The sequence below is a fragment of the Macaca nemestrina genome, chromosome 13 (assembly GCF_043159975.1).
Source record: "Macaca nemestrina isolate mMacNem1 chromosome 13, mMacNem.hap1, whole genome shotgun sequence".
NCBI lineage: Eukaryota > Metazoa > Chordata > Mammalia > Primates > Cercopithecidae > Macaca > Macaca nemestrina.
In genome coordinates this window covers 74,246,923-74,272,076 of record NC_092137.1, presented here as the reverse complement: position 1 = coordinate 74,272,076, position 25,154 = coordinate 74,246,923, and the positions used below count along the sequence as shown (strand labels likewise).

The window sequence follows — 25,154 nt, the reverse complement described above, 5'->3', positions numbered from 1 at the left end:
TGAGCCCATTCTACCTAACTATGCAGCAGGAGCCCATGGGTTTGACTCTATCAGACAGCTACCCAGGCATCTTACACATTCCCTGGATGATTGACATAGAGCCCTGGGCACATGCTTCACAAAGCATGTCCTTAGAGGCCCTCTCTGCTCAGTCTAGGTCTTAGAGCTGAGATCAAAGCACAAGGGGCAGGACTAGGGATGGACTGAAGCCATGAAGAGTGTCCTAGGATGGAGAAGACAGCAGCAGACAGATGCGCAGTGCCAGGAAAAACATGGTGGACATCTCTCGGACACCACCTCCAGGGCTCCCCTGAAAACCCATTTCTGTATTCCTGCCCTAGAACTAGGGTGTAAGGCAACAATGATCCATGTGGTGAAGGCACAGTCTCCTTTCTCTGGGTCAGCAGGACTGGATACAGTAGAGACAGCCCTCTGTACCCCAGCCTGAACCTATTCAAGCCATCAGAGGAATGACTTGGCCAAAGGGTCACACTCAAGGGAGAACATACATCAGAGAAAGTTGGTCTTTGGATCCAGGCAGGGTTCTAAGCTCAGAATCCCTTCCAGGGCCTCTCTCTGCCTCCTACAAGAGTTACCAGTCTCCCCTGGCTCTTCCCCATCTGCAGAGTGGCCAGCAGGAGTCAGAGATGGAACCTCCCTGAGGTACAGGAAGGTGGACTGGCAGGAAATGGCTCCTTCTGTAAATTCCATCTGCTTAGCAGGGCTAGGAACCAAGGCCTGCAGGCTAGAAAAACAGACTCCTGGGGCCAAGGATTTTGAGAGAGATGGTGGATGCTGCAGAGGAGGCAAAGGAGGAAAATTCAGTCGGCAGGGCTCACAGCTCAGGAGCTCAGTGTCAGGGACAAGTTGCAAACCCTTTCAATGCCTTTGTTTCCTTTGCAAAGCCCATGAGGTTAGGATTACATGGGGAAAAATGCCTGGAGGCGGGGTTGAGAAATCCAATTACTTAAGCACCAAGGGCGTAAGAGTTCCAGGCCACAGAGGTAACCAGGATTTCTTTAGACCCTAATCTTCCTATCCTTGGAATGCTTACCTCTTAAGGAATATTTCTGTGGCAAGATACTGTTACCTCCCCGCTACCCCTCCCTTCCTACTCTCCTCTAGCTAAGGCAGCCAGAATAGAAGAAAGGTAGTCATTTTTACTTTTTGTCTGATCTTTAGCATCTCAAATAAAAAGGCCATAGATCCTCAGCAAGAGAAAGTAGGGGGAAGATGGTCAAACTCATACTGTCAGAAATATTAAGATGTCTGTATTTATAGAAATCAGGGTAGAATTTGCAATCAACTCCCAGAGGAAAAAGGGTATATCTCTAGGTTATTAAGAGCCACGGCATGGAAAAAGCTCAAAATTCAAGGTGCCCCCCTGCCTGTGGCAATGGAGCTTTAGTCTCTGCAGAGTCCAAGTCCACACCAGCATCTACAAGAGACTTGGCCTCCTCCCCAACTGTTCTCTTCTTCCAAGGCATACAATTCACACATACACAGTCCTGCCATTTCAGGGGCTCCAAGGGCTCTGAGGGGCCTCCATCAGACTCCCAGACTTGCAGAAGTGAAAGAGAAGGCAGGAGCCATCCTTATCTACAAAAGCTGAGATGCAAGTAAATCTTTTGGGGTACTCAGAGAACTTCTGGGACAAAAAGATCTCTACTCTTTCAAGCGGAAGCTTTGTCCCCAAGATGGAGAGTAGAGAAGAGTGGAAAACTCATATCCAGAAGGGGTGGGGAGGCATCAAAACAGAGACCCTATGCTCTCCCAGAAAAAAGTTCAAAAGCAGTGCTATTCAGGATATGGCCCGTAAACTGCTTAACACCAATCCACCACAACATAAATACAGCAACCAAGAGGAAGCCTTTAGGAACCTTTATAGCAATTTATAGTTATCACGACATCCAAGGGCATGATAACTTGGCTTGCCTCACTGAATGTCTCACAGACCACTTTGGATGGTGCTGGGCCACACGTGCAGCAGCTGCAAACTCGCTGTACAAAGTAAGTGGGACCATGTTTTGGTTTTGCAATCTTTTGGGAACACTGAAAAAAACAAAAACACAAACACAAAAAGTGGTCCTTCCCCAGATTTAGTCTGAGAAAAACTTAACTTTGGAAAGCAACCCCCTTACTTTACCCAGAAAGCTGAAGTCCAAAGGCAGTAAGTGACCTTCTCCCCATGGCTAATGACAGAACCCAAGAGTAGGAGTAGCATAGAAAACAGGGTGAAAGGAAACTAACAACCACACTTCTCACCCTCCTCCTCTCAGTCGGTGGACCTCACTGAAGTCCCTGAAGCAGTAAGGGCTGTGGGACCCACACTCTAAATGAGTCAAAGGCAATTTCAGCTTCATGGTAGATCGCTCAGGCACAGTATTTCCATCCAGCTTTCAGAATCTCAAATCCGAAACATCTAACACCAACATGTGCCTTTCAAAACTAAGCTCCCTTCCCAGCTAGTCCATTTCTGACCCCACTGCCCTCCTCTGTCATTGCTAGATCCCGGAAACACTGACTTATTGAAAACAAACTTGGCATGTTGAATCTTCCTTCAAAGTCCCTTGAGGTTTTCTGAGCCAGAGAGAAAGCAAATGTAAAGTGCTGGGTGCATCTGGGGTGAGGATTCTGTCTGCCATGTGCAAGTTCACAGCCCCAAACACAACGCTTAAGTCAAAAGCATTCAATATATAAAACACAAAAGCTGCCAGTGCTGGCTTTTCCACTCAAGAGTTATAATTTTAGGTAATAGTTCAGTCAATGTCTCTTCCAATAGTTTCACGAGATCAAATAATAATGATTTCTCTTATTTTTCAGGACCTAATGCTGTACCTAGAAAATGATAAATGTTTGGTGGATGTTGAAAGACAAAGGTAAGAAGAAAGCGGGAGAAAATAGATAGGGATGGGGATAATAGTCCTAGAGAGTACAATAATCTACAGATTTTAATCCTCCAAGCTTTCCTTGCCTCCTATTTGCCTAAAGGCTTCCTAATCTAGCTCCTTCTCCGAAGCTATAGAGACACTGAGAACAAGGGGGAGTCCTCAGCTAACTGCCAGATGCCCGGGTGTGAGAGGAAATGAGGCCGAAAGCCCAAGAGGTCAAGGGTAGGAAAGAGGACTTAAGAGGATTGGGAGACCCAAAAACTGAGCCAAACCATAGTCCCTCCCATACTCCCTGCCCCCACCCCCATCCAGCCAAACCATTTGCTGCAGCCTCTGGGGTATGGGAGGGGACTTGGCAAGACCACAAAGCCCATTTCTAGCAGAAACCTCCACCTGCAGCTGGAGGGAGCCAGTGCCCAGGCCCCTCCTCACCAGGCCCAGCAAAAAGGCTGTAGTCGTCCTCACGGTGGTCCCTGAGGGCAGCTCCAGGGCCCCTGCACCACTGTGGACAGGAAGGCTCTCCCTTCAGCTCACTCATGTGTATATCATACAAGGCTCTCTCCCTCTCCCATGACATTCAAAAAGGGTGAGGGTCACCAAGGGAGATGGAGCTGAGCTCTGGACTCTAACTTCAGTTCTTATCAAGGATGGGGAAAGCCCCCTCTTCCTCTCCATCCTCAAATTCAACTATGGAAATCTCTTGCTTAGTTCCTTCGCTTCTCTAGCTTGACATGCTCACCTGCTTCCATATCTCCCCAAGCTGGCTGCTGCTTATAAACACACCCGAGAGAGAAGTGGCTGGAAGTAGGAAGAGCAGGCAAGAAAAAACTAATGGGAAGGACCCACAGTGTATAGAAAGTAAAGGATCACAGGTCCTTAAGAACAGGGAACTTTTTGCAGTGGTCAAAAGGAGAGACAGAAGGCAGAGATCCTGGGCACAATCCCAAAATAGTTTCCAGACATCCTCAGCCAGTCAAGGGTTCCCATGGGGCAGAGTGTGGGAGCCGTGTGGGAGCCTTGAAAGCAGGGCAGCCCGGTGTTCTCGGCACTGGACACTCACTCCTCTCCAGGCTGCCAACGAGGAGGTGGCAGCAACAGTGTCTGCTATAGCATGTTCCTTGAGATATCATGGGTAGACACGTAATGCACCAAACAATAAAACTTGCATTTACCAAGCTCAACTCTGTGCCTATGCTAGGCACTATGTGGACTCATACACACATCGTAGGTATTCTTGAAACCCTGGCAGGACTTAGCACACAGTATACGTGTCTATTCCCATTGGCTACTAGATACCATTCTCCCACGGAGCTTCCTCAACCAGCACCCATCTCGTGGGAATATATAGCTGGTGACACCCCCTTTGTCCTGTGTCCCAGAGTCTTGGTCTGATCTCACACCAGACCAAGATGAGCTCACCTATCAGACATATCCATCTTACACCACGACCTGAAAATGGGAGCGCCTCTGGCAAAACTGCCTCACCCTGGGTATATGGGACACTGCAGCCAACTGGCCACCCAAGGAAACTCTATGTGTGGAGGTGGCACCAGGGACAGAAGACTCAGACCTCAGTGTTTGTTGAGACTCAGAGCTCAGTGCCTGAGCTGCATATGATTCTCAGACAACTGAACAATAAAAACAAGCAGAGATACAACCTCAGAGTTTTAAGAACTCAGCTGGCTCAGGCCCTACTCTGAGAAGGGGGAAGGAGGAAGACTTGTTAGGAAGGCTTCCTCTGGATTTTCAAGTAGCCCTTGCCACACGTCCACAACACTAAGGGCTGGGGTATTAGGCTGGGAGCTTCCAGCAGGACTGCGGAAAACCAGCCTCCATCTGGGGCCAGCAGGCAGGGAGACACGGAGAACACACTTGGAAAGAGCTGAAGAGAAGCGGGTCTGCCAGGGAGAGCCATCACTACAGCGGAAGGGGGTGCTTTCGGGAGTAAACAAACCTGCCAGCCCGTCCTTTCTCCCAGCAAAGCGGGAAGCTCTAGGCTGACAAGGCTGGAGATACAGAGGAGGGAGGGGCCTGCCCCCTCCCTGAGTCCATCTGTCCTCATCCCCTTGGCCTGCTTTCCCCAGGCTGGGAGACAGAGCAGGTCTACTCTATGATCTCTGTGCCCACACCCCTCCAACAGCACATGAGGTGATTACAACTCCTCCAGGCAGCAGCAGGAGGCAAGGGGAGGAAGCAGAGGTGGAACCTGGGGGTTCTGCTCCGGAGAAGAGTGTAGAGGAGTGTGTAGTGAGAGCCAGCTTGAGGTGAGCTCAGCTCTCTCCTCCCCACCCACAGTATCACCCGTATCAACTGCCCTCTGTCACCTCCAGACCTCCCACCACCTCATCCCAGGTGATCATCCACTACTCCCAGTCTCACCAAAGCACACCCACTAGACAGGGGAACCGATGCCCCCTGGCTCTTCTCCTTCCCAGAAGCTGCTCTAGAAGCAAAATTCACACCTTTCCCCAAGCACTTCCTTGCCTCAAGTTCCTTGGGACAAAGCCAGAGAACTATCCAGGCCCTCCTGATACACCCTGCAGCCTTGCCCAGAAGCCCCTATCCCCCACGTGGGAAGCAGAGCCCCTCCCTACCAGGATCCCTATCCAGTCAGTGAGGTGGCAGGATGCCACTTCCAGCACCTCCATGGAGCTTCCCACAGCTTTCCCAGGGGGCGGGAAGAGAATTTCCAGGGAGGAAACTGAGGGCATCTGGGGACACTCACAGCTCACCCACCTGCTACCCAAGCAACCAAGATCCCCAGCTCCCTGAAGACTCCTGCGGCTGAGGGGGTAGGTGGGCTGAGGCAGGGGCAGGAACACGCTTCCTCTCCGCTAGGAAGAGTCCCATAAGCCCTGACCCTGCCCACCTGCCCCATGCTCCCTTCCAGCCTCTCTGCTCTTGGACTTGAAAGGCAGCCACACAGAGCCACCTCCCAATCTGTTTTCTCCGCCCTGGGCCAGCAGAGGATACTGCTGAGTAATCCCAAACTCACGGTGGCTCCCTAGCCCTGAAAAGGGGGACAAGCTCAAGGAAACCTACTGATAGGATCCATGCCAACCTGGGAGGAATATCTGTGATTTCCTAGTAATGGCTGATACTCCAATGGACTCTCCCCTCCCCTGCCCCAAATACCCCAGCTCCCCACCCCCGCCAGACAACCACAAGGAGAAGCTCAGTGCCCCCTTCTGTGCTTCCCACGCACCTGGGAACACTCTCTTCCCAGTCCCCTAGACACTAAGTCACACAGAGTAACAGCAGACGCCCGCCGGATTCTCAGTCATGATGTTGCATCAGCCCCCACCCTACCCAAAATATCCTCACCCCCACCACCTCCTCTCCTCTCCAGCCATCTCCATGGTGACAGCAGCATGACTAATGACACCCTATCAGCTTCAGACTCAGGAGCGCAATTCTCCCTCCCTCTTACGCCCCCCCCCCCCCCCGCACACTTCCCCCCCCCCCCGGGATTTCTGCAGATTGGATGCAAACCAACAGTGCTAGGGACATTCTCGAGAGATTTCCAGAGGCAGGGGTGGGGAGTGGGTTGCATGTCTTAAAAAACAAAAAACAAAAAACAAAAAAAACAGTTCAACAAACCAAACCCCAACTGCACCCAAAACCATCCAGCTGAGAAAGCAAAAAGAATCCAAACAAAACCCACACAGGCCTGAGAATTCATTGGCCGCCCACACCCCCGCCGCCCCTCCCCCTCAGCTGCTGCTACACACACAGTGGGAGATTAAGGGATCACCAGAGGAGACCCTTTATTTTTATCCAATCCGGTCAAACACTTCACCGCCACCACACACACGCACACACACGCACGCACACACACAAGGTACCTTGACAGCCGCTCCTTGTCCCCACGGCCCGGCTCCTTCACCAGCCTTTATTTCCACCTGCAAAAGAAGCCAGAGGAACGTCTGAGCCAGGCGGGTACCGGGAAGGTAGCAAAGTCCTCCTGCTACAGCCCCCCAAGCCCGGCCGGAGGGGAAGGAGGCGAACGGGAGGGGATGCAGCCTGGGAAAGAAAGGCTATCGGGGACCATCTTCCTGCCTCCAGCTGCCGTCCGGGTCACAGCAGACGGGCTCCTCCGCCTTCCAGTGTGTTTTTGTTTTCATTTCTCCTCTGAGAACCCCCCCCCACAAGATCCGAGAGGACGGTGACCCCCGGCCCGCGTCCGCCCGGCCATCCCCGGCCCCGCGCGCTCTACCTCGGCCGGCCTCCTCTGGTGCATCGGCCGGCGGGCCTCCCATTATCCCCGCCGGAGGGAGCGCGCGGAGGGAGGCACTGCAGAGGAGGCGGCGGCCAGCTGCCGGCTGCGCTCCCCTCCCCGCCGCCGGGCTGGTGTGCGAGGGGGCGGCGCGCTCGCTAGCCAATCCCCGCGGCCGGCCCTGCCCCCGCCCGGCGGACCTGCCCAGCCGGGAGGCGGGGGCGCCTCTGAGGGTGCTGCTGAGCCGCGCTGGCTGCTTCCCAGGCCCGCCGTGCCGCTCCCCGGCAGGCTGGGGCATCCCAGGGCACCCCCGGCCTCCTCCCGCGGGGACCCTGAAGGTAATACCCAGAAGGCATCCTCTGCGCCTCCAGGATCAAAGATGACAGACTGCGCCTCCAGGCGGAGCGGAGCAGACGCTGGGGGGATTCCCGCTTAGCCACTATCTAACCCCAGCATCATCCTGGCAGAAGCTAGGACGGCACCGGACCCTGTCACAAGGGCATGAGGTGCAAGAGCCCCCTTCTTCCTCAAAAAAGAAGAAAAAGTCCAGGCAGCACGAACCTTTACTCCATTCTGCAGATGAGGAGATAAAATAAGTGAAACAACTTACCCAAGGTGACGCAGCCAGGAAACAGTAGAGCCGGGACTCTGAGCCAGGTCTGTCAGCTCTGAATACCATACTCTTAAAAGCTATGCAGCTCTCTGCTCCTCCCTGCTCCAGCGCCCACCTCAGAAAACAGGCTCCTCGGAGCCCACACCTCCTGTGTCAACCCTGCCCTCCTGCACACACACAAACACCCACACCTCACTCTAGGATCACCCCCCAGCCCCGCCAGAACATACCCATCCAAGACAGCCTCCCCACCAACAACCCACAATGGGTTCTCCACTCTTGGAGAGGCTACAGGAGGTAACCCCCAAGATCCCAAGGGTCCCCAGACCTCAGGGCTTCCCATCTCTGGGATAGGCAGAGGAGGGGAGGTAGCCGAGACCCCAAGAGCTCTGGTCTTCCAGTTTCCAGACTCAGCCTTTGAAAGCTGCATCAGGAGACTGAAAGGAGGGCAGGATGAGAAAGAACAGAGAAGGGAGAGTTGGGCCCTGCAATCCGCTCCTGGATTTACTTCCTGGGCCACCCGGGGCACATCATTCCCTACCCAGTCCCTCCCTGTAGCTGAACACCCCAGAGCTTCTACCTCCCAGGAAGTGACTTCCACACACTTCGGTACCCACAAACTCCAGGCTCCATCACTAGCTAGTTGTAACTTACCTCTCATAGACTCTCTTTGCTCATCTTACAAAACCAAACTAGAAATAGCAGCTACCTCATCCAGTTGTGAGGATTCACTGCAGGTGAATCAATTTCTGGAAGAGCTCACTGGGTGCTCCTTCTCATTCTCACAGATGAATAAGCTGAGGCCAGGGAGAAGTGACTCACAGGATGAGTTAGGATGTTTGAGATCCCCTGACCCAGTGATTCGCTCTCCTACCCACTACACCACAGATGCCTAATTGCTGTCCCCTCCCCAGGGGCCCAAAGCGGGTACTCAGAACAGGATGAGCTGCCTTTGGAGAGACAGGAAAGCTGGCCTCCAGTGAGGAGACTCCAGGAGGCATCAGGGCCCACATCTGCCTCCCCCTATGAACAAAGGGTAGCCCTCCTGGGCTCCTCCCAGGGCAGGGAGGGAGGCAGGTGGCAAAGCATAGCAAGGAACAGTGTCCTGAGCACGGGTCAGGTGGAACAATGGGTTTCTGTGCCCCTCAACTTTGACAATGACCAGGCCAAATGGAGTCCCTCCTTTATCCTGGTCCCCAAAACTCCTGCCCTCACACCTACCCCCCATACAGTCTGCTGCTGGATAGGAGAGACAAACACTGCTTGGACAGTAACAACTAGTAGGATTGCTGCAGCGGCTGCCACAGTTTATCAAGCCCCTGCTACATGCCAGGCCCTGTGCCAACCATGTTGTAGGATCATCCTCATTTGACTTACTCCACATACAACCTCATCTCTAACAGGGCAACAGAAGGACTTCACGATGTTAACTTACTTGCCTGTCAACACAGCTGGTGAGTGATGGGCTGGAATTCAAATCTAGGTCCTTCTCCTTCCAATTCTCTAAGTTCTGTCCGCCTCTGCCAACCCCAGGGAGATACAAAGACGACCGAGGTCACTTGAACCAATCACTTCCCTTTAAGCTATGGATCTAGCAATGTTTTCATGCCTCAGAGACTTCCCGGTGCTGCTCTTTCTGCCTGGATCCCTCTCCACCTCCCCCGACCTGGCAAGCTAATGTGGTACAAGACTTAGTTTAAACATTGCCTCCCCCTGCCAGTTTCTCAGATCGCCAAGCTCCCATGAGCATCATCCGCTCCTCCCAGGTCCTGACAGAGCAGTGTACTGCTTCTTCCAGGGCACCCGTCACAATGAAGCGTAGTTATTTATTTACACGGCAGTCCTCCCACGTGGGCGGGGGCCCTGTCTTCCCTACTTTCCTAGGCTCTGCACAGAGCTGGAATGTGCTGAGCCAAGTTTCTACACAAGGAGGGTGGAGAGGCAGGGGGCTGGGCACTGAGATGTGGAGGCCCCTCTCCTGGTCAGTCTTCTCCCTGAGATCCTCAAGGTTCTGAGGGACACCCGCTGTCCTGGGAGGGCAGGACCTGCCAGAACTGAACTGTGATCTACTCCCAGACTTGCTCAACCAGCACCTATCTTCCTCAGCAGCCTGAAGGGGCCACAGAGCCCAGTTCCCACCCCAACTCCTGGCTCCACTCACTTCCCTGTGTAATTCAGTCCTACCCCAAACACAGGTCCCCACCCTGCCCTCCAGCAGCCCTCGGCTACACCAGAGAAGCAGCCCAGAAGAGGAGCCCATAGTCCCCCAGGCAGTCCACCTGCTCCCGACCCCATCTCACCCTGGCCTCATTCCCTCTTCTGAGGCTCGTGGAATGCCTGGGCTCAAGGGAGTCACAGAGGTGCATGCCAGGGCTACTCTGCCTCCAGCCGGTATGCTCTCCACTCCCCTCTTGATCCTCCTCCCATCTCTATCTGCCCCCTTTTCTAAATTTTGCACTTCAGTCACCACTCACAGGTACTTAGAACCCCTCTGCATGGGGGCCAAGGGTCCCTCCCCTCCGCACTTTCCATCACAACCCCCAGACCCTACTGTGCTCCCAGCAGGAGGAATGGGGCCACAGCCCTCCCACTGGAGAGGTGAATGGATTTACTTGCTTCCAGGACACACAAAATGTCCTAACACTGAGACCCTCAGGAACATGGATACCCACAGGCTGGATTCCACACAGATATTCAAAGACCACGGAACACAGACATGACCAGACACATTCTTGGGGGGATTTACAAGAAATCAACCAAGCACCAACCCCACGTCAGGCCCCATACCTACAGCATGATATGCTGTACATCTTACTTAACTCTCTAAACAAACCAATGAGACAGGAAATATTTGTGCCCATTTAACTGATGAAGAATTGGGATACAGAGAGGCTAAATACCTTGCCCAAGATCACACAGCCAGAAAATGAATGCACAGGGTTCTTGCCACCCCTTCACTTGCAGCAGCACAGCCAAGGCTGCTCTGTGTTGCTCTACGATTTTCATATCCACCTACCTCTTCTAGAGCTGGTAGAGGGTAGAGAGAGACAGGCTTCTCATCCTCTCTCACCATGGCTGTGTCCTGAATGAGGTCACTCTTCACAGGGCTTTACTTCAAAGCTCAGTTTAAGCCCTGCTTCCTCCAGGAAGCCTTCTCTGATTACACCAGTCTTCTGCCAACCAACAGCACTTCTAACATTTCTTATCTCACCCCTGGTACGGTTATTTGTCTCTCTGTGTGCCCTGCATCCCCAACCAGAATGACTGGAGCTGTGCCTCTCCAAAGCCCCTGCAGGGCTATGCCTACGTTCCACACACTGAAGGCACTTGGAATTGACTATGAGGGAAGTCTGTGACCTCCTTTTCTCTCCATCACACAAAGGATCCTGCCAAAAAAAACCCAACACCCCCTCCACCTTCAGAGCCTATGTTTGAAGTCCCCGGTGTCCACGCATCAATTTCCACCCAAGTAATTGCCGCCCATCACACACACATCATCCCCTATATTTGAAACTCTTTGCGGTTGTCATGGGAACTGCCTTTGCCTTCATTCACTGATCAGGCCTCACAATTAGCTTTGGCAGCGGAAGTCTGTGTCAACGACAATCACAGGGAGGAGGAGGCTGAGGAGGAGGAGGAGCAGCAGCAACAGAAGAAAAGATGCTCCTCTCCTTGGAGATGCAGCAGAACCAGACTGAACCAAGGCACCCAGCAACACTCAAGGGAAACAAGTCGGAGCCAGCCAACAACTCCATCTTCGTGCTTCCTACCAGCAAACAGCATGCATCCAGGGCCTCCCAGACTGACAGGTAGTAGGTGACACTCTGCCTATACCCTACATGCCCTTCAAGATGCTTGTGAAAAGGTCTTATAGTCTGTGAACCTCGTCACGGTCTCCTCGCCCCAAATTCAACAGCCTTGAACCACCAAATGTTCTAGGACCTAAGCAGATAACAAGCGACTGTATGGCGCTGTTGAGAAGGTGGGGCATGAATGCTGAGCTAGAAACCTGGGTATAGCCCTAGCAGAAGACTTTCAAGAGGAATTAACACAAAGCATCTAACCTTCCACCTCTAGGATCCTCAGGCGGTACCCAGCAATCTGTCCTCATCCTTCCACACCCCTGCCGCCAGCATCAGGTAGCATCTCTACACACTGCAAGATCAGGGAGGTGCTTCCCCCTCCTGGAAGACCTTCTCCTCCTCATCCTTCACATGTCACTATACTCTCAAGACATGTCCCTTCCCTTCCTGGCTGGGCTCTATGGGCCCAAAGGTGACTAAGGCCAGTCTCTGCCCTCGAGGCATCCCTCCCTTTTAGCCCTATCAGAATGTACTGTAATTATTTGTTTCCATGCTTGTCTCCTTCCCCAGATGGCAAGATCATTAAGGACAGACAGAGTTAACGTGCCTCCCTTTACTTACCGCTCAGACTCAGTGCGGCACCCGGCGAAGAGCTAGTCCCAGCCAAGGTTTGCTGAATGGGGCCAGGAGGGCCACCTGCCTGTCTGTAGGTCAAAGCAGATGATGTCCTGCCTCGGGAAACTGAAGCAGCACCAGGGAGAGGGGCTGGCCGCCTCCAGTACAAGGGACCTTGTAGATCCTGGGACCCAGGATACACCAGGAAGGTGTCTCTCTCTCCTTGTCCTCCTGGCACCAGCTCTTCTCCCACTGGCCCTCACACCCCCCTCTCCCCTCACTGCACCTCACCTCTCCCCTCACTGCACCTCACCTCTCCCCTCACTGCACCTCACCTCTCCCCTCACTGCACCTCACCTCTCCCCTCACTGCACCTCACCTCTCCCCTCACTGCACCTCACCTCTCCCCTCACTGCACCTCACCTCTCCCCTCACTGCACCTCACCTCTCCCCTCACTGCACCTCACCTCTCCCCTCACTGCACCTCACCTCTCCCCTCACTGCACCTCACCTCTCCCCTCACTGCACCTCACCTCTCCCCTCACTGCACCTCACCCCATCCTGCAGCATGAACACAGTACAGGCAGGACCCAGCCCTCACAGTAAGAATCTGCCGTCCCTCTCTCTTCTAGAGCTCCAGGATCATTCCCAGCATCATTAAGGGAACTGGGGCACACAGAGCTTACCTTAAAGGGCGGATCAATCAATAAAAAATAAGACAGGAGAGAGCCACCCATGTTCTCCCTACAAGAAAAACTCAGCCTTGGAGCAGACTCTAGTCTAATACTTTGTTACTTCTTTTTGACCCAGCATCTCCGTACTCCTTTTCTGAGACTTCCCCGAACCAGCAGTAATTAGGAGGGGCAGGAAGCATGGGGGACCCACAGTCTGGCCAATACCACCACCAAATAATTCCATCCAATGCAACTCCCCATCCATTCTGAGAATCTAGAATTGCTGCTGTAGCAGCAGTGAGAGGTGCCTTATTTTGTCCACTAACACCCTCGTTAGGTATGGTAGAGGTAGGACACAACAGAGCTAGAATTCATACAAGTCACAGCCAGCAGTGCAGGAACGGCCATCAACAGTGCCCCAGCTGCATACTTGTGCTACCTGAAGCAAGCAGGCAACAAACCCCCGTACCTGTGGCCACCCGAAGGCCAGCCAGTGATCCTACAATGGGTTGCCAGCCTTCTTTTTGACCCTTCCCTCAGTGGTTAATAAAAACTTAGGTTATCCAGCCAGTCATGGTGGCTCATGCCTGTAATCCCAGCACTTTGGGAGGCCGAGGCAGGCAGATCACCTGAGGTTCAGGAGTTCAAGATCAGCCTGGCCAACATGGCGAAACCCTGTCTCTACTAAAAATACAAAAATTAGTTGGGTGTGGTGGTGCCTGCCTGTAATCCCAGCTACTTGGGAGGCTAAGGCACAAGAATCGCTCAAATCCAGGATTGGAGGTAGCAGTGAGCCAAGGTCATGCCACTGTACTCCAGCCTGGGAGACAGAGCGAGACTCTTGTCTCAAAATAAAAAAAAAATAAGAATCTTAGATTATCAGATTTCCTATGTAAATGACATGAGACAAGGCCACCAAGGGATTTGTCCACCCTGGGTGTGGCAACTGTGCAGTGCCTATGCCCTGCACAGACAAAGGCAGACGCCCACAGCAACTCTAACGGGCTCTCCCAGAAACAGCCAGCCAGGTTGCAGCAGGGCTCAAAAGGAAGACGAAGGGGTCATACCTCCTCTCTTCCTGAGCATCGTCCCCTCATTCCAAAAAGGAGCTGTAAAGAAGTGAAGGGGAATGGAGTGGAAAATCAGTGACAACTCCTGAGACCCTGGACCTGGTCTTCTGGCCCACCCAGTCACCACATTGTCCTTTCCAGAACAAGAAAACCCACGACAGAGAGGAAAACTCTGGCAGGACCCAGGAGGTAAGTTTGGAGCTGTAAGTCAACATGAACACAGCTCAGTGGGGCTGCTGACCAAGACTGTAGGTAGGGAGGAGTCATTTTCCCCACTAGGGATCCAGACAGCCTCTGGGTGGTGCACATCCCCTCACTCCTGTCCCTGTGCTCTCCCATAGCAGACAAGTAAAGCATGGCCGTGCCTTCAAGGAGAAGCAGTGGACTGTGCGGTGGGTTAGAACCCAGGAAAGTACTGTCCAGAGACCTCACCACTTACTTTGGGGTGGGGGCTGGGATCCCAAACCCTGAGAGCTGCCAATTCAGAAGCTATTTCCCCAACCTAAAAAGAGCCCTTGGTGAGGGTTCAGGGACCACATAGGGTCACTCTAAGGCTGGCTCCCAGCACTGTCCTATAGAACCTCCTGTGATGGCAGAAATGCTATCTGCACTGTCCAATACATAAGCCACAAGCCACTAGCCACATGTGGCTGACAAGCATTTGAAAGTCGACTAGTATGACTGAGTCACTGAATTTAATCTTAACTAATTTAAATTTAAATTTAAATTTAAATAGCTATCTGTGGCCAATGGCAACTATATTAGACGGCTCAGGTAGAGCATGCTTCTTAAATCTGGGGAGGTCCTGAATACTCTTGACAATCTGCTAAAAACCATGGACCCTCTCCCCTGAGGGGAGACACCCCTGCACATTCACATAACATTTGGCTGAAATTTTCAAAAAAGTTCACAGACCTTACCCCAACAGAGGTCTGAGATTAGGTCTAGGTCTAAGATTAAGTCTAAAAGTTTACCAAAATGCTGCAGTCTAAGATAGATGCCTCTCTTGCATGTAGTTGTCTAAAAAAACATGAAAATAGGCCGGGTGCAGTGGCTCATCCCTATAATCCCAGCACTTTGGGCGGCCAAGGTGGGTGGATCGCCTGAGGTCAGGAGTTCAAGATCAGATTGGCCAACATGGTGAAACCCTGTCTCTACTAAAAATACAAAAATTAGCCAGACATGGTGGTGTACACCTGCAGTCCCAGCTACTTGAGAGGCTGAGGCAGGAGAATCACTTGAACCATGAGGCGGAGGTCGCAGTGAGCTGAGATCATGCCACTGTACTCCAGCCTGGGTAACAAAGCAAGACTCTGTCAAAACAAACAGACAAAAAACAAAAACAAAAACAAAACATGAAAATAGACCTGATAGGCCAGGCACAGTGGCTCATGCCTGTAATCCCAGTGCTTTGGGAGGCCAAGGCGAGTGGATCACCTGAGGTCAGGAGTTTGAGACCAGCCTGGCCGATACGGGGAAACCCCGTTTCCACTAAAAATACAAAATAAGCCAGGCATGGTGATGTGTGCCTGTAATCTCAGCTATCCAGGAGACTGAGGCAGGAGAATTGCTCGAACCTGGGAGGCGGAGGTTGCAGTGAGCCGAGATCGTACCACTGCACTCCAGCCTGGGGGACGGAGGGAGACTCCGTATCGAAAACAAAACAAAACAAAAAATAGACCCGATAATATACTTCACATAATCTTAGCAAGAGACCGCCAAATGTGAATCTCCCTCCCCGCTTCCCCACAACCCAGAAGGCATCCTCATAACTTCCCTGCTAGGCAGCATCCAGACTCGCGCTGGCACTGGTCACACAGGACCTCTCAGGGCTAGTTCCTCAGTGCTGGAATAGCCACAATTCTTTTTTCTAACATGGGTTCAGTCTGTCTAATAACTTTCACCCACTAATAAAACTCCTGCATACTCCTTCCAGTGAGGGAACTGACCTCCTCTTCACATAGGCTTTGCCTGAGCCTGTGTTCCTCTACTCATCAGCAGCTGAACAGCCCTGCTTCCTTCAGCCGTCCTGCATGCGACCACTCTGACAGATTTCAAGACAGACTGTCAACATTCCTTTTTAGAGTTTCAGTTCTTTCCACCTGCTAGGAAGCCAGAGTTCATACATTTCTTTTTTAAAACAAGTACAGGCCTTTGCATTTGCCCTGATTAAATCCCACTGAGTCTTACTGGGACTCACTGTACTTGACTGTCCCAACCTCCTTAACCCCTTGTTCTATCATTCAACGTAATAACTGCATCATCACTGCCACCCACCCACCCACCACACCCACAGATCTGACTTGCCTACTACCTCATCTTGTGAAAAGGGCACACATCCATTCTACTCCATAAGCTTCCAGATCCTTCCATGAGACCTAAGATTCTATGGACACACCCCCTCCTCTACACAACCACCACTACTACTGTGTCATGGAGCTCCAACCCCTGAATCAGGCTGCTGAGCAGCAAACATCTTCTGAGAGCCCTTTCCTGACTGTTGTCAGAACAAATACACGAGTTCTCTGATAACTTTGTAGATTAGTTTTATTGATAGGTTTTACTGATAACTCACTAAACTAGAAGGAAACAAATACCAGAAGAACAAGCAGAAACATGCAGTAAATCTCAAGAGGTCCTTGTCTCCCTGGCTTAGAGGGTCAGGAAATGGGTTGGGTCATGCTCTTTACCCTTGCTGGCACTTCAAATTCTTTGCCTGTTCATCACAGCTTATTTATCACCACCCCCGGCCCCTGCCCCACTCGCTCCATGTCCCATGCCCTTCTGGTCATAGAAATGCTGTAGACAGCTCCTCAAACTTTCATGGATATACAAATCACCTGGGGATCTGGTTAAAGTGCAGATTTCAATACAGCAGGTCTAGGGTAGGGCTGGACATTCTGCAGTTCTATCAAACTTGCAGGTGATACCAATGCTGCTGGTCCACTGAGTAGCAAGGTGGAAGTGAGGCTGTGGACCATGCAGGTGTCCCAGGACTCAAGTGAGTAATTTGCCATAGAAGAGTCCAGGTAGGTGCCCATCACCTCACCGTCTCTCATCTGCATCAGAGGGTTTCCATGCTAACTACACATTAGGTACACATGGGAGCCCCAGACCAGTTTGGTCCGCCCTGAATCAATTAAATCAGAATCCCTTGGGAGTGGGGTCTGGGCACCATGTTTGTTACATTTCCCAGGTGATCCCAATGTGGAACCCCTGATCTACATGGTCGACAGACTGAATAGGGCAGTCATATCAGTGACTTCCCTCTAAGATGACTTTAAGTCAAAAATTGGACTTCTCATCTGTCCAACCTGGCAGGAGATGCCATCATTTATTTACAGAAATCTAGATCTGTTCGTTTGCCTCAGCTGCTTTGAAAAGAACCACAGGCACCCTCAAAGTTTATCACTTGCCTTTCTGAAGTTTCACAAAACACCTTTTAAACAATCTGTTCTAGAACTGTCAAAAACTGACATTAAGCTTATATATTTACAATTTTCAAAATCTCTTTGAGAAACTGAACTTTTAGTCTATCTCTGGCCTTTTGGCCCTCTTTCAATCATCATAATTCCATAAAAATTGTAATTCACCAGGAGTTCAAGACCAGTCCGGGCAAAATAGCGAGACCCCATCTCTATTTAAGAAAACAATAAGGGCCGGACGCAATGGCTCATGCCTGTAATCCCAGCCTTTGGGAGGCCAAGGTGGGCAGATCACCTGAGGTCAGGAGTTCAACGCCAGCCTGGCCAACACGGTGAAACCCTGTCTCTACTAAAAATACAAAAATTAGCCAGGCGTGATGGCACATGCCTGTAATCCCAGCTACTCAGGAGGCTGAAGCAGGAGAATTGCTTGAACTGGGAAGGTGGAGGTTGCAGTGAGCCAAGATCACGCCATGGCAGTCCAGCCTGGGCAACAAAGCGAGACTCCGTCTCAAAAAAAAAAGAAAGAAAAAAAGATCGTGATTCTGCGAGCACATCTGCAGGTGTTCAGTAGGAAGCGAATGACTCAGACTCAGGTAGGGTAACTGGCCGGCTCTGTTTTCCCCAGGTTATATCTTCTGACACCACAGGGACCCAGTGTCTGTCCACTCTCTCCATCCCTAGAAAGTTATAAGCCTACCTCTTCCTTCTCACTCTTGTTAGAACCTTATACAAAACATTATCATCAGCATTTTCCAACAGCCTTAGCACATTCTAGCCACTGGACTCCCTGATGCTTCTCTAAGGGCTTAGACCACACTCCTGACTCTGCTTCAGTGCCATGTCTCCACTTTCCACATAATGTGCTTGGCCTTTCACCCCCTCACTCACTAGAGAACAGCCCATACAGCCACACAGATGGCTCAGTCCTTCCCCAGTCCCACCAACACCTTTCTCCTGAAGCTATCATTCATGACTATTCTACCAGCGTTTCCTTTTTTTTTTTTTTTTTTTTTTTTGAGACAGAGTTTCACCCTTGTTGCCCAGGCTGGAGTGCAATGACACAATTTCAGCTCACTGCAACCTCCGCCTCCCGGATTCAAGGTATTCTCCTGCCTCAGCTTCCCGAGGAGCTGGGATTACAGGCACCCGCCACCACGCCTGGTTAATTTTGTATTTTTAATAGAGATGGGGTTTCTCCATGTTGGTCAGGCTGGTCTCGAATTCCTGACCTCAGGTGATCCGCCTGCCTTGGCCTCCCAAAAGCTGGGATTACAAGCATGAGCCACCATGCCCCGCCAGATTTTGCTTTTTAACAAGCAATTCTATCCCTCCAGCTAATTTTCATTTAGAATCCGTGGCCCGTGGGGTTAAAAACTGCTTGCATCTGAAAGATGATATTCTAAAGACTATGGTAAATACTCCTCCCTGCCCAACCTCTCAAGCTTGACAAATGCTCAGATGGGGTCCCTTTCTCTAAAGATTCTCATCACTTCCACTTCTCTAGTCAATTCTCCCTTTGATGCCGAGACCAGCCTGAATGCATTCCTCTCCACAGCCTCCATCTTCAGGATGGGCAAGGATTAACCAGGTGTTCTGATATTGTTGAAAGATTCCCAATTCCAAGTTATCTTGACTCAAATCTGGCAGAGATCTGTTTCAAGCTGTAAATCCACTTGGCTGAGGGCTAGAAAGTATTCTCATAACCTATATCTTTCCATTTCCCTCGTTTTCACCCATAATATCCTCAGTCATGCTTTCAAACTTATGCATACATTTTTCTATGCATTTTTTAAGGTCATTCTCCTGCTCTAACAGTTATTTACTTCCCTCACCCATGGGCAATTTTTCAGTCAGGCCTAGGACCACAGTGACTCCTTGATGTCTAGCCTCCTCCCCCAGCACAGAGGTTGGCAAACTCCTCCCTCCCTCTGCCTGGCTCCGCGGTTCTGCCCCACGGTTCTTCTATGAGCAAGTGAGGGGAATGCCTTGAGATAAATGCTTACTTTGTATTGCATCTGGAGTCGTATGCAGGCTGGAGTGCAGTGGCTCGAATATGGCCCACTGTGGACTCAGGCGATTCTCCCACCTCAGTCTTTCCAGGAGCTAGGACTACAGGCACATGCCACCATGCCTGGCTAATTTTTCTTTTTTTAAGCAATGGGGTCTTGCTACATTGCCCAGGCTGGTCTTAAGTGATCCTCCTGCTTCAGCCTCCCAAAGCTCTGGGATTACAGGAGTAAGCCACCACACCTAGCCCTTGTATTGCATCTTTACAGCTCGAAAACTAATGCACAGTTGTTTATGCATAAAGATTCATCCTTTTCTACATGTTTAGGAATGTTTTGTCTTCATGCATTGATTACCTACTATGTGCCAGACATTATGCATATTTTATCTCATTTAATCCTCATGACAACCCTACAAAGAAGGGTTACTCCTATCTTACAATTCAGAAAATGGACACAGAAGGGATGGAGCACTGGTTGCCCAAGAGAGGAAGGGCACAGCACTTACTCTGGGTTCTGAGCCCTACCTAGTGTGCTTCCATAGTCACCAAACCCTACTTTTCTAATCAGTCATCTTCATTGTCCTACCAAGCCACCACTCGGGTAAAAAGAATATGAAATCAAACAGCCTCCTCTAAATTCTTCCTGGAATAGGAAGGAAGACCACAGCTACTACCAACCTGCCCCAACCTCACATTAGGACCCAGAGAAGTAGTCACCTCCCCCTAAGGCAGGAAGGCCCATCCCTGGGGGGAGCCTGTCTTTAGTCCTAAAATGGTGAACTTCTTTTCTGAGGGATTCCCCTGCACCCTTCCTCCCCAGCCACAAAGCCCAGAGAAAAAGAGTGAGGAGCAGGGAAAGAAGATGGAAAACCCAAGATAATCTCCTCCTTACAGGATGATATAAAGTAACTGGAGGCAGACAGTTCAAAGGAAGCCCTAAAGGCAACTAGGAGAGATGGAGACAGAAGGGAAGTAAGGAAGAGCTCCCAGAAGAGTACAGTGCTCTCACAGAGGAGGAAGTGCCACGCAGCAGGAATGCAGGTAGATGGTCTGATGTCCGAGAGGCTCCTAGGATACTGCGTCCCACCCCACCTGAACAGTCATGGCCAAAACAACCTCCCCAATCTTGGAACATGTTCCCTCTGCCACACGGCTGCTAAGATCCAATGGTTATGGTCCCAGCAGTCCCCAGTATCTGCTAAATGCTGGGCTGGTCTTAGGGTCTCATCCACTCTGGCAGTCTCTCGGGCACCTCTCAGCTTTTCAATTATGACAGAGATATGCCCATTAAATGCAGTATACCCTAGACAGTGACTCTCTGGCATTCAGCTTTCATGGACCAAAAAATAAAAAAAACCTTTTTTTTTTTCAGAGAGAAGCACTGGTTACCATTTTGTATTTTACCAAAGACTTAAAAAAAAAAAAAAAAAAGGTCTACTTTCTATCACACCTTCATAAAGCACATTTTAAGAAAGCATATTTTAAACATCGAGAAGTAGAAAAGAACCTATCATTACAAAAAAAGTACCACTCTTTAAGTCACAGAAAGTTAGCTTTATGAAAAAAACTCATTCCACTGTCCCCTTTTGTTTCTCTAGAAACACAGAACTCTACTGATCCACAGATCAGCATGTAGATCCTCTGTCCTCAGACACCCAAGGCCGTCCAGCCTCACCTTACCTGACCCTGGGGCTTAGAGAGGTAGTTGGCCAGGGTAAGGTCAATAGGGATGCAGGCATCTCTCAGCAGGGTTGTCTCTAAGCCTCAGCCACCCCAGATCCATGATATCTTAACCAAGACCACCCAGCAGCCTGGGCCGACAGCTTACACACAGGATGACAAGGCCCTGGCCTCACTCCCAGCCCCTTTCACTCAGGTATGTTCTGTTGTTGCCAAAAGCAGCACTTCAACTTAGTTCACAAGGGCCACTGCTTCCAAGAACATCTAGCCCAGGAAGCTCAGCATCCTCATCCCTCCGGTTTAATTATGGGAGGAACTGAGTAAGACAATGGGGGCTGGGGAAGAAAAGCAATGCTAGAAGCAAGGGCGCAAAGGAATCAAGCTTTACAAAGTAGACTCAGCAGCTCCTCCCTACACCAAAGCACCAGCTCTTACATCCAGAAGTAAAGCCTCCCCCACTTCATACCACCCTGCTTTCAGTAGCGACCCATGTGGCACTGGGCCAGCAGGACCATAACTACCCCCAACACCAGCAACAGAGAAGTCTCCCAGGCTGGGGCTGGGGGCTGCATATGTGATCCAGATGTCTGCTTTAACAAGAGACAGGGGAAACAGGGCCCTGTGTCTGCAGTCCTTGGGTCAGGACATACAGCTTCCACAGGACACGGACAAGACAAGGTGAGAAGGGGCAGAAATATCCAGCAACCCCACCTCCCTGTTTTCATCACTTGAATCTTTCTTCCTAGCCACGGGACCAGTCCCACCAGCTCGCTGTGCGGCTCTGCACTCAGCGGTCAGGGAAACCCTGAGCACGAGCCGCCAGCGCAACAAAGTCACAGGGACCCGAGTCCTCAGAAGCAAGCAGCTCCCGGCCCAGTTGGAAGGGACTTTGAAAGACATCAAGTACAACTCCTCCACTTCCCCCAAGGAAAAGACAGTCCCAGAGAAGGGGCCCGAGTTGTCTGGACCCTTGGACAAATGAATGGCAGAGCCAGGGGGAGCTCGAAGACAGCACCGGCCTCCATCTCTGTCCAGCGCCAGTTCCACTGCCTGGAGCGACCTCAGCGGCTACACCGCTCCTCCTAAGCTGCTCAACTTCGCTCAGCCCTACTTCTGCCAACTCTCTGCTGTCTCGGCTGTCACCAACCTCAAGCCGGCAGTCCGCCACTAAAATGGGAGGGAAAGACGGCCAATGCAAGGTCACCGTCTCTCCCTTGCCTTCTCACCCTGCCTGCTCTCATCCCGAATCTCCTTCCCTTCTCCACCTTACTACCCCCAAATAAAGGGAGTACACCTCCCTGGGGTTGATAGTGTCTCAAAAGCACGTCATCCATTCATGCAATTAGTATCTGAGTGCCTACTACCTGCCAAGGAACTGTGCCAAGTCCTGAGAACACAGAAATAAAGTTTTTGACTGCAAGAAGAACTAAGATAGGAGAACCCAAATCATCAGTCTGTCATTAGATTCCCAAACGGTTTCAACTGGCTCTCTGGCCATCTGAGAAAAACCATGAAAGAAACATCCCACTCCATCAGGGCAGCATAAAACCACCCTGTCAATCCAAAACTTTGTCTCCAAATCCATCAGCCTCCATCCCTTATCTTACACTATCAAAGCCCAAGTCATCCAAGCATTAGCATGAGCTTGAAATACAACATTTGAGGCTTCAAGCAGCAGGACAAGAAACTTCTAGAGGTAAAGGTAGACATCACAGTCCCGCATCAAATGCAAACATCAGAGATTAGGGTGCCTGCTCAGATCCCCCTTCTACCCAGTTACTCTCATACAAATTGTCAGCCCTGCAAAGTAGCCCAAACATGTCAGTTACACTCCTACTTAAAGTTGGACCAAGAGAATCAGAAATGAGAGAATGGATTCAACTGGACGAGCCTTGAACAAGACCCCCGTGATCACCGTGCCCTCAAGGAAGGGACAGGGTAGCCTAGCAAGCGCCAGCTTACCTCCTTGAGAAGCCCCACTTTTTTCTTCAGCACCTCACATTTTCGCAGTTTGCAGATCTGGTGCGTGCGGCGGTTGGTACAGCTAGTGCAAGCCCCACAGTTTTCCAGCCGCCGGCAGGGCTCACAAGTACCACACCGTTTCCGTTTCTTCCGGCCATCTCCACCCCCTCGGAGTTGGGACTCACTCCCAGCCATGGAGAGCTCAGGCCCCGGGAAGCCCCCTACCATCACCTGGCCCTGAGGGAAGTCATAAAGGCCTGGCAGGTCCGGCTGGACGGCCAGGGGCACCTGAAACTGGCTCATGATGCTGCCAGAAGTGGGGGCATAGGTGCTGGGGCAGAACCACAGTCCAGTTTCCCGCCACCTCCAAAGGCCACCAACAGGTCCTTCTCGCCTAGAACAGCCAAGAATCACAAGGATGAAGGCAAGTGGCTTCAGTCTCGTGGATGGATGCCTCTTCTCAACCCCTCTTCACCTCCTCTGCAGCAGTCTGATCGGGCTCCGTAGGGGGCCACTCTCCCACCTGCTGGGGCCCGGGATCTGGGGAAGGACACCAGCAGCAGTCCCCAGAAAAGGGATCATCTTGGCCCGGTGGGTTCTTCACCCTCACCCACCCTGGACCCAGGCATGAGGTGAGCAGGTAGGGTGTGGTGGGGGCAGAGCTGAGTGAGCAGTTTCTCCCGGTATTTTTCCTCCAGGGTCTGGACGCTGGAGAAGGCAGTGCTGCCTGAAAAAGACAGAAAGGGGAAGCGCATCACTCGGAGCTCAGGGACAACTTTCACGTGTCACTTCTTCCTGCTTCTGGGAAGAGAAAATGGGGGAAGAGATGGGGCTTGCTCAAATGAGGTCCTACCCAGAACCTCAAGCAGGACGCACCCAGCACCCACTCCCTATCTGAGGGAGGCGGCCCTGGACTACGAATTCAAGGGGGTGGTCAAGGTGAGATTTCTAAGAAAGTTGCCCTCCTCCCATCCCCCACGGGCTGGTGAGAGTTTCACCAAAATTCCCCCACACACCCTGGCTGGAGGCCGCCGGGCCCTCCCTCAGGGAGCTGAGCTTTCAAAATAAAGTTTGCTGAGAGCCTCGCTCCGCGGGACTGCCCCGGCGCCCCCGGCACGGAAGCGGCCTGGAGGTGGGGGCGCGCCCGGGGCAGCCCGCGCGCGCGGCGCCCGCCGCCCGAGCGCAGCCCGCCAGCCCGACTGGGGAGGGCGGCCCGCGCCGCCGAGGGGCGCGGGGAGGGGGGCGCGCTCGAGCCGCGGGCCGGGCCGCGCGCGCGCCGCCGCTCGGGCTCCTTTGTTCTGGGGCCTCCGCCACTCGGCTCTGGCGGCTTCGCAGCCCCCGCCCCCGCCCTGCCACCCCCGCCCGGCTCCACCGCACAGCGCCCCGCAGCACCCCAGTCCGGCCCCCTGCACCGGAGGAGCGGCCCCCCGCCGGCTCCGGGCCGCCCCCTCCCCCTCCCCCTGGCCGGGCCCCCAGCGCCTCCCGCCGCCCCTCCCCCACTCCGGAGCCGGAAAGGCACCGACTGCACCGACCTGCCCGCCGCCTCCGGGGCGGAGCGCACAAAGGGGCAAAGTTTCCCGGCCCGCGCCGCCGCCGCCACCACCGTCGCGGCCGCCGCCGCCGCCGCCTGGGGCGCCCGCCTCCCGGAGCGCCCGGCCCGACCGAGCTCGGCGCGCGGAGCCCCCCGCCCGGGCCGAGGAGGGGACGGCGCAGGAGGAAGGAAGAGGCAGCGGCGGCCGCGGCGGCAGCAGCAGCAATGAAGGCGTCCGCGGGACTCCCCGCCCCCCGCGCACCGCGGCACGTGCTCGCCCGGGGACTCCCCCGCCCGGGAGGGCGCACACGTGCGGCCCCGGCGAGCCCCGCCGGCCCTGCCGAGCCCCGGGCCGGGCGAGAGGGGGGTGTTTCCCGCGGAGGGGAGGGGTCGGGCGGGCGGCCTGCGAGCGGCTTGGGGCAGGCTCCGGCCCGGCCGCCGCTTCTCTGCACCTGCAGTGGCTCCCACCCACGCGGTCGGCCCTCCCGGGACACGGCCGCCCCCTTCGGGCTGGCCACCCTCGCCCTCCGGCGGGGCTGCAGCCGGGGCCGGCGAGGCGGGGTGGGGCACGCGGACCTTCCAACCTAGGCCCTCGGCCGAGCCGCGTTCGGTGTCCCCACTTCCTGCCACTCCCTGCGGGCCAGATCGGTCCGGGACGGCCCC

At 52.8% G+C, this 25,154-nt stretch overlaps 1 protein-coding gene across 3 annotated transcripts in view; it reads right to left on the bottom strand.

The window, feature by feature from the left end:
- Window positions 1-24,737, bottom strand: part of LOC105465279 (tet methylcytosine dioxygenase 3) — a 125,375-nt gene extending 100,638 nt beyond the window's left edge. The window contains exons 1-3 of one of the 3 annotated variants that reach the window (XM_071076929.1): window positions 24,493-24,737; window positions 22,961-23,687; window positions 6,737-6,793 (exon numbers count right to left, since the gene is read on the bottom strand). In XM_071076929.1, the coding sequence (XP_070933030.1) occupies window positions 6,737-6,793; window positions 22,961-23,263 (360 nt within the window). In that variant the 5' untranslated portion in view covers window positions 23,264-23,687; window positions 24,493-24,737. Of the gene's footprint in view, window positions 1-6,736; window positions 6,794-7,107; window positions 7,246-22,960; window positions 23,688-23,976; window positions 24,045-24,492 lie in introns of those variants that run through there. The other 2 variants (XM_011713627.3, XM_011713629.3) reach the window with 2 other exon arrangements.
- Between the last annotated feature and the right edge of the window lie 417 nt (window positions 24,738-25,154).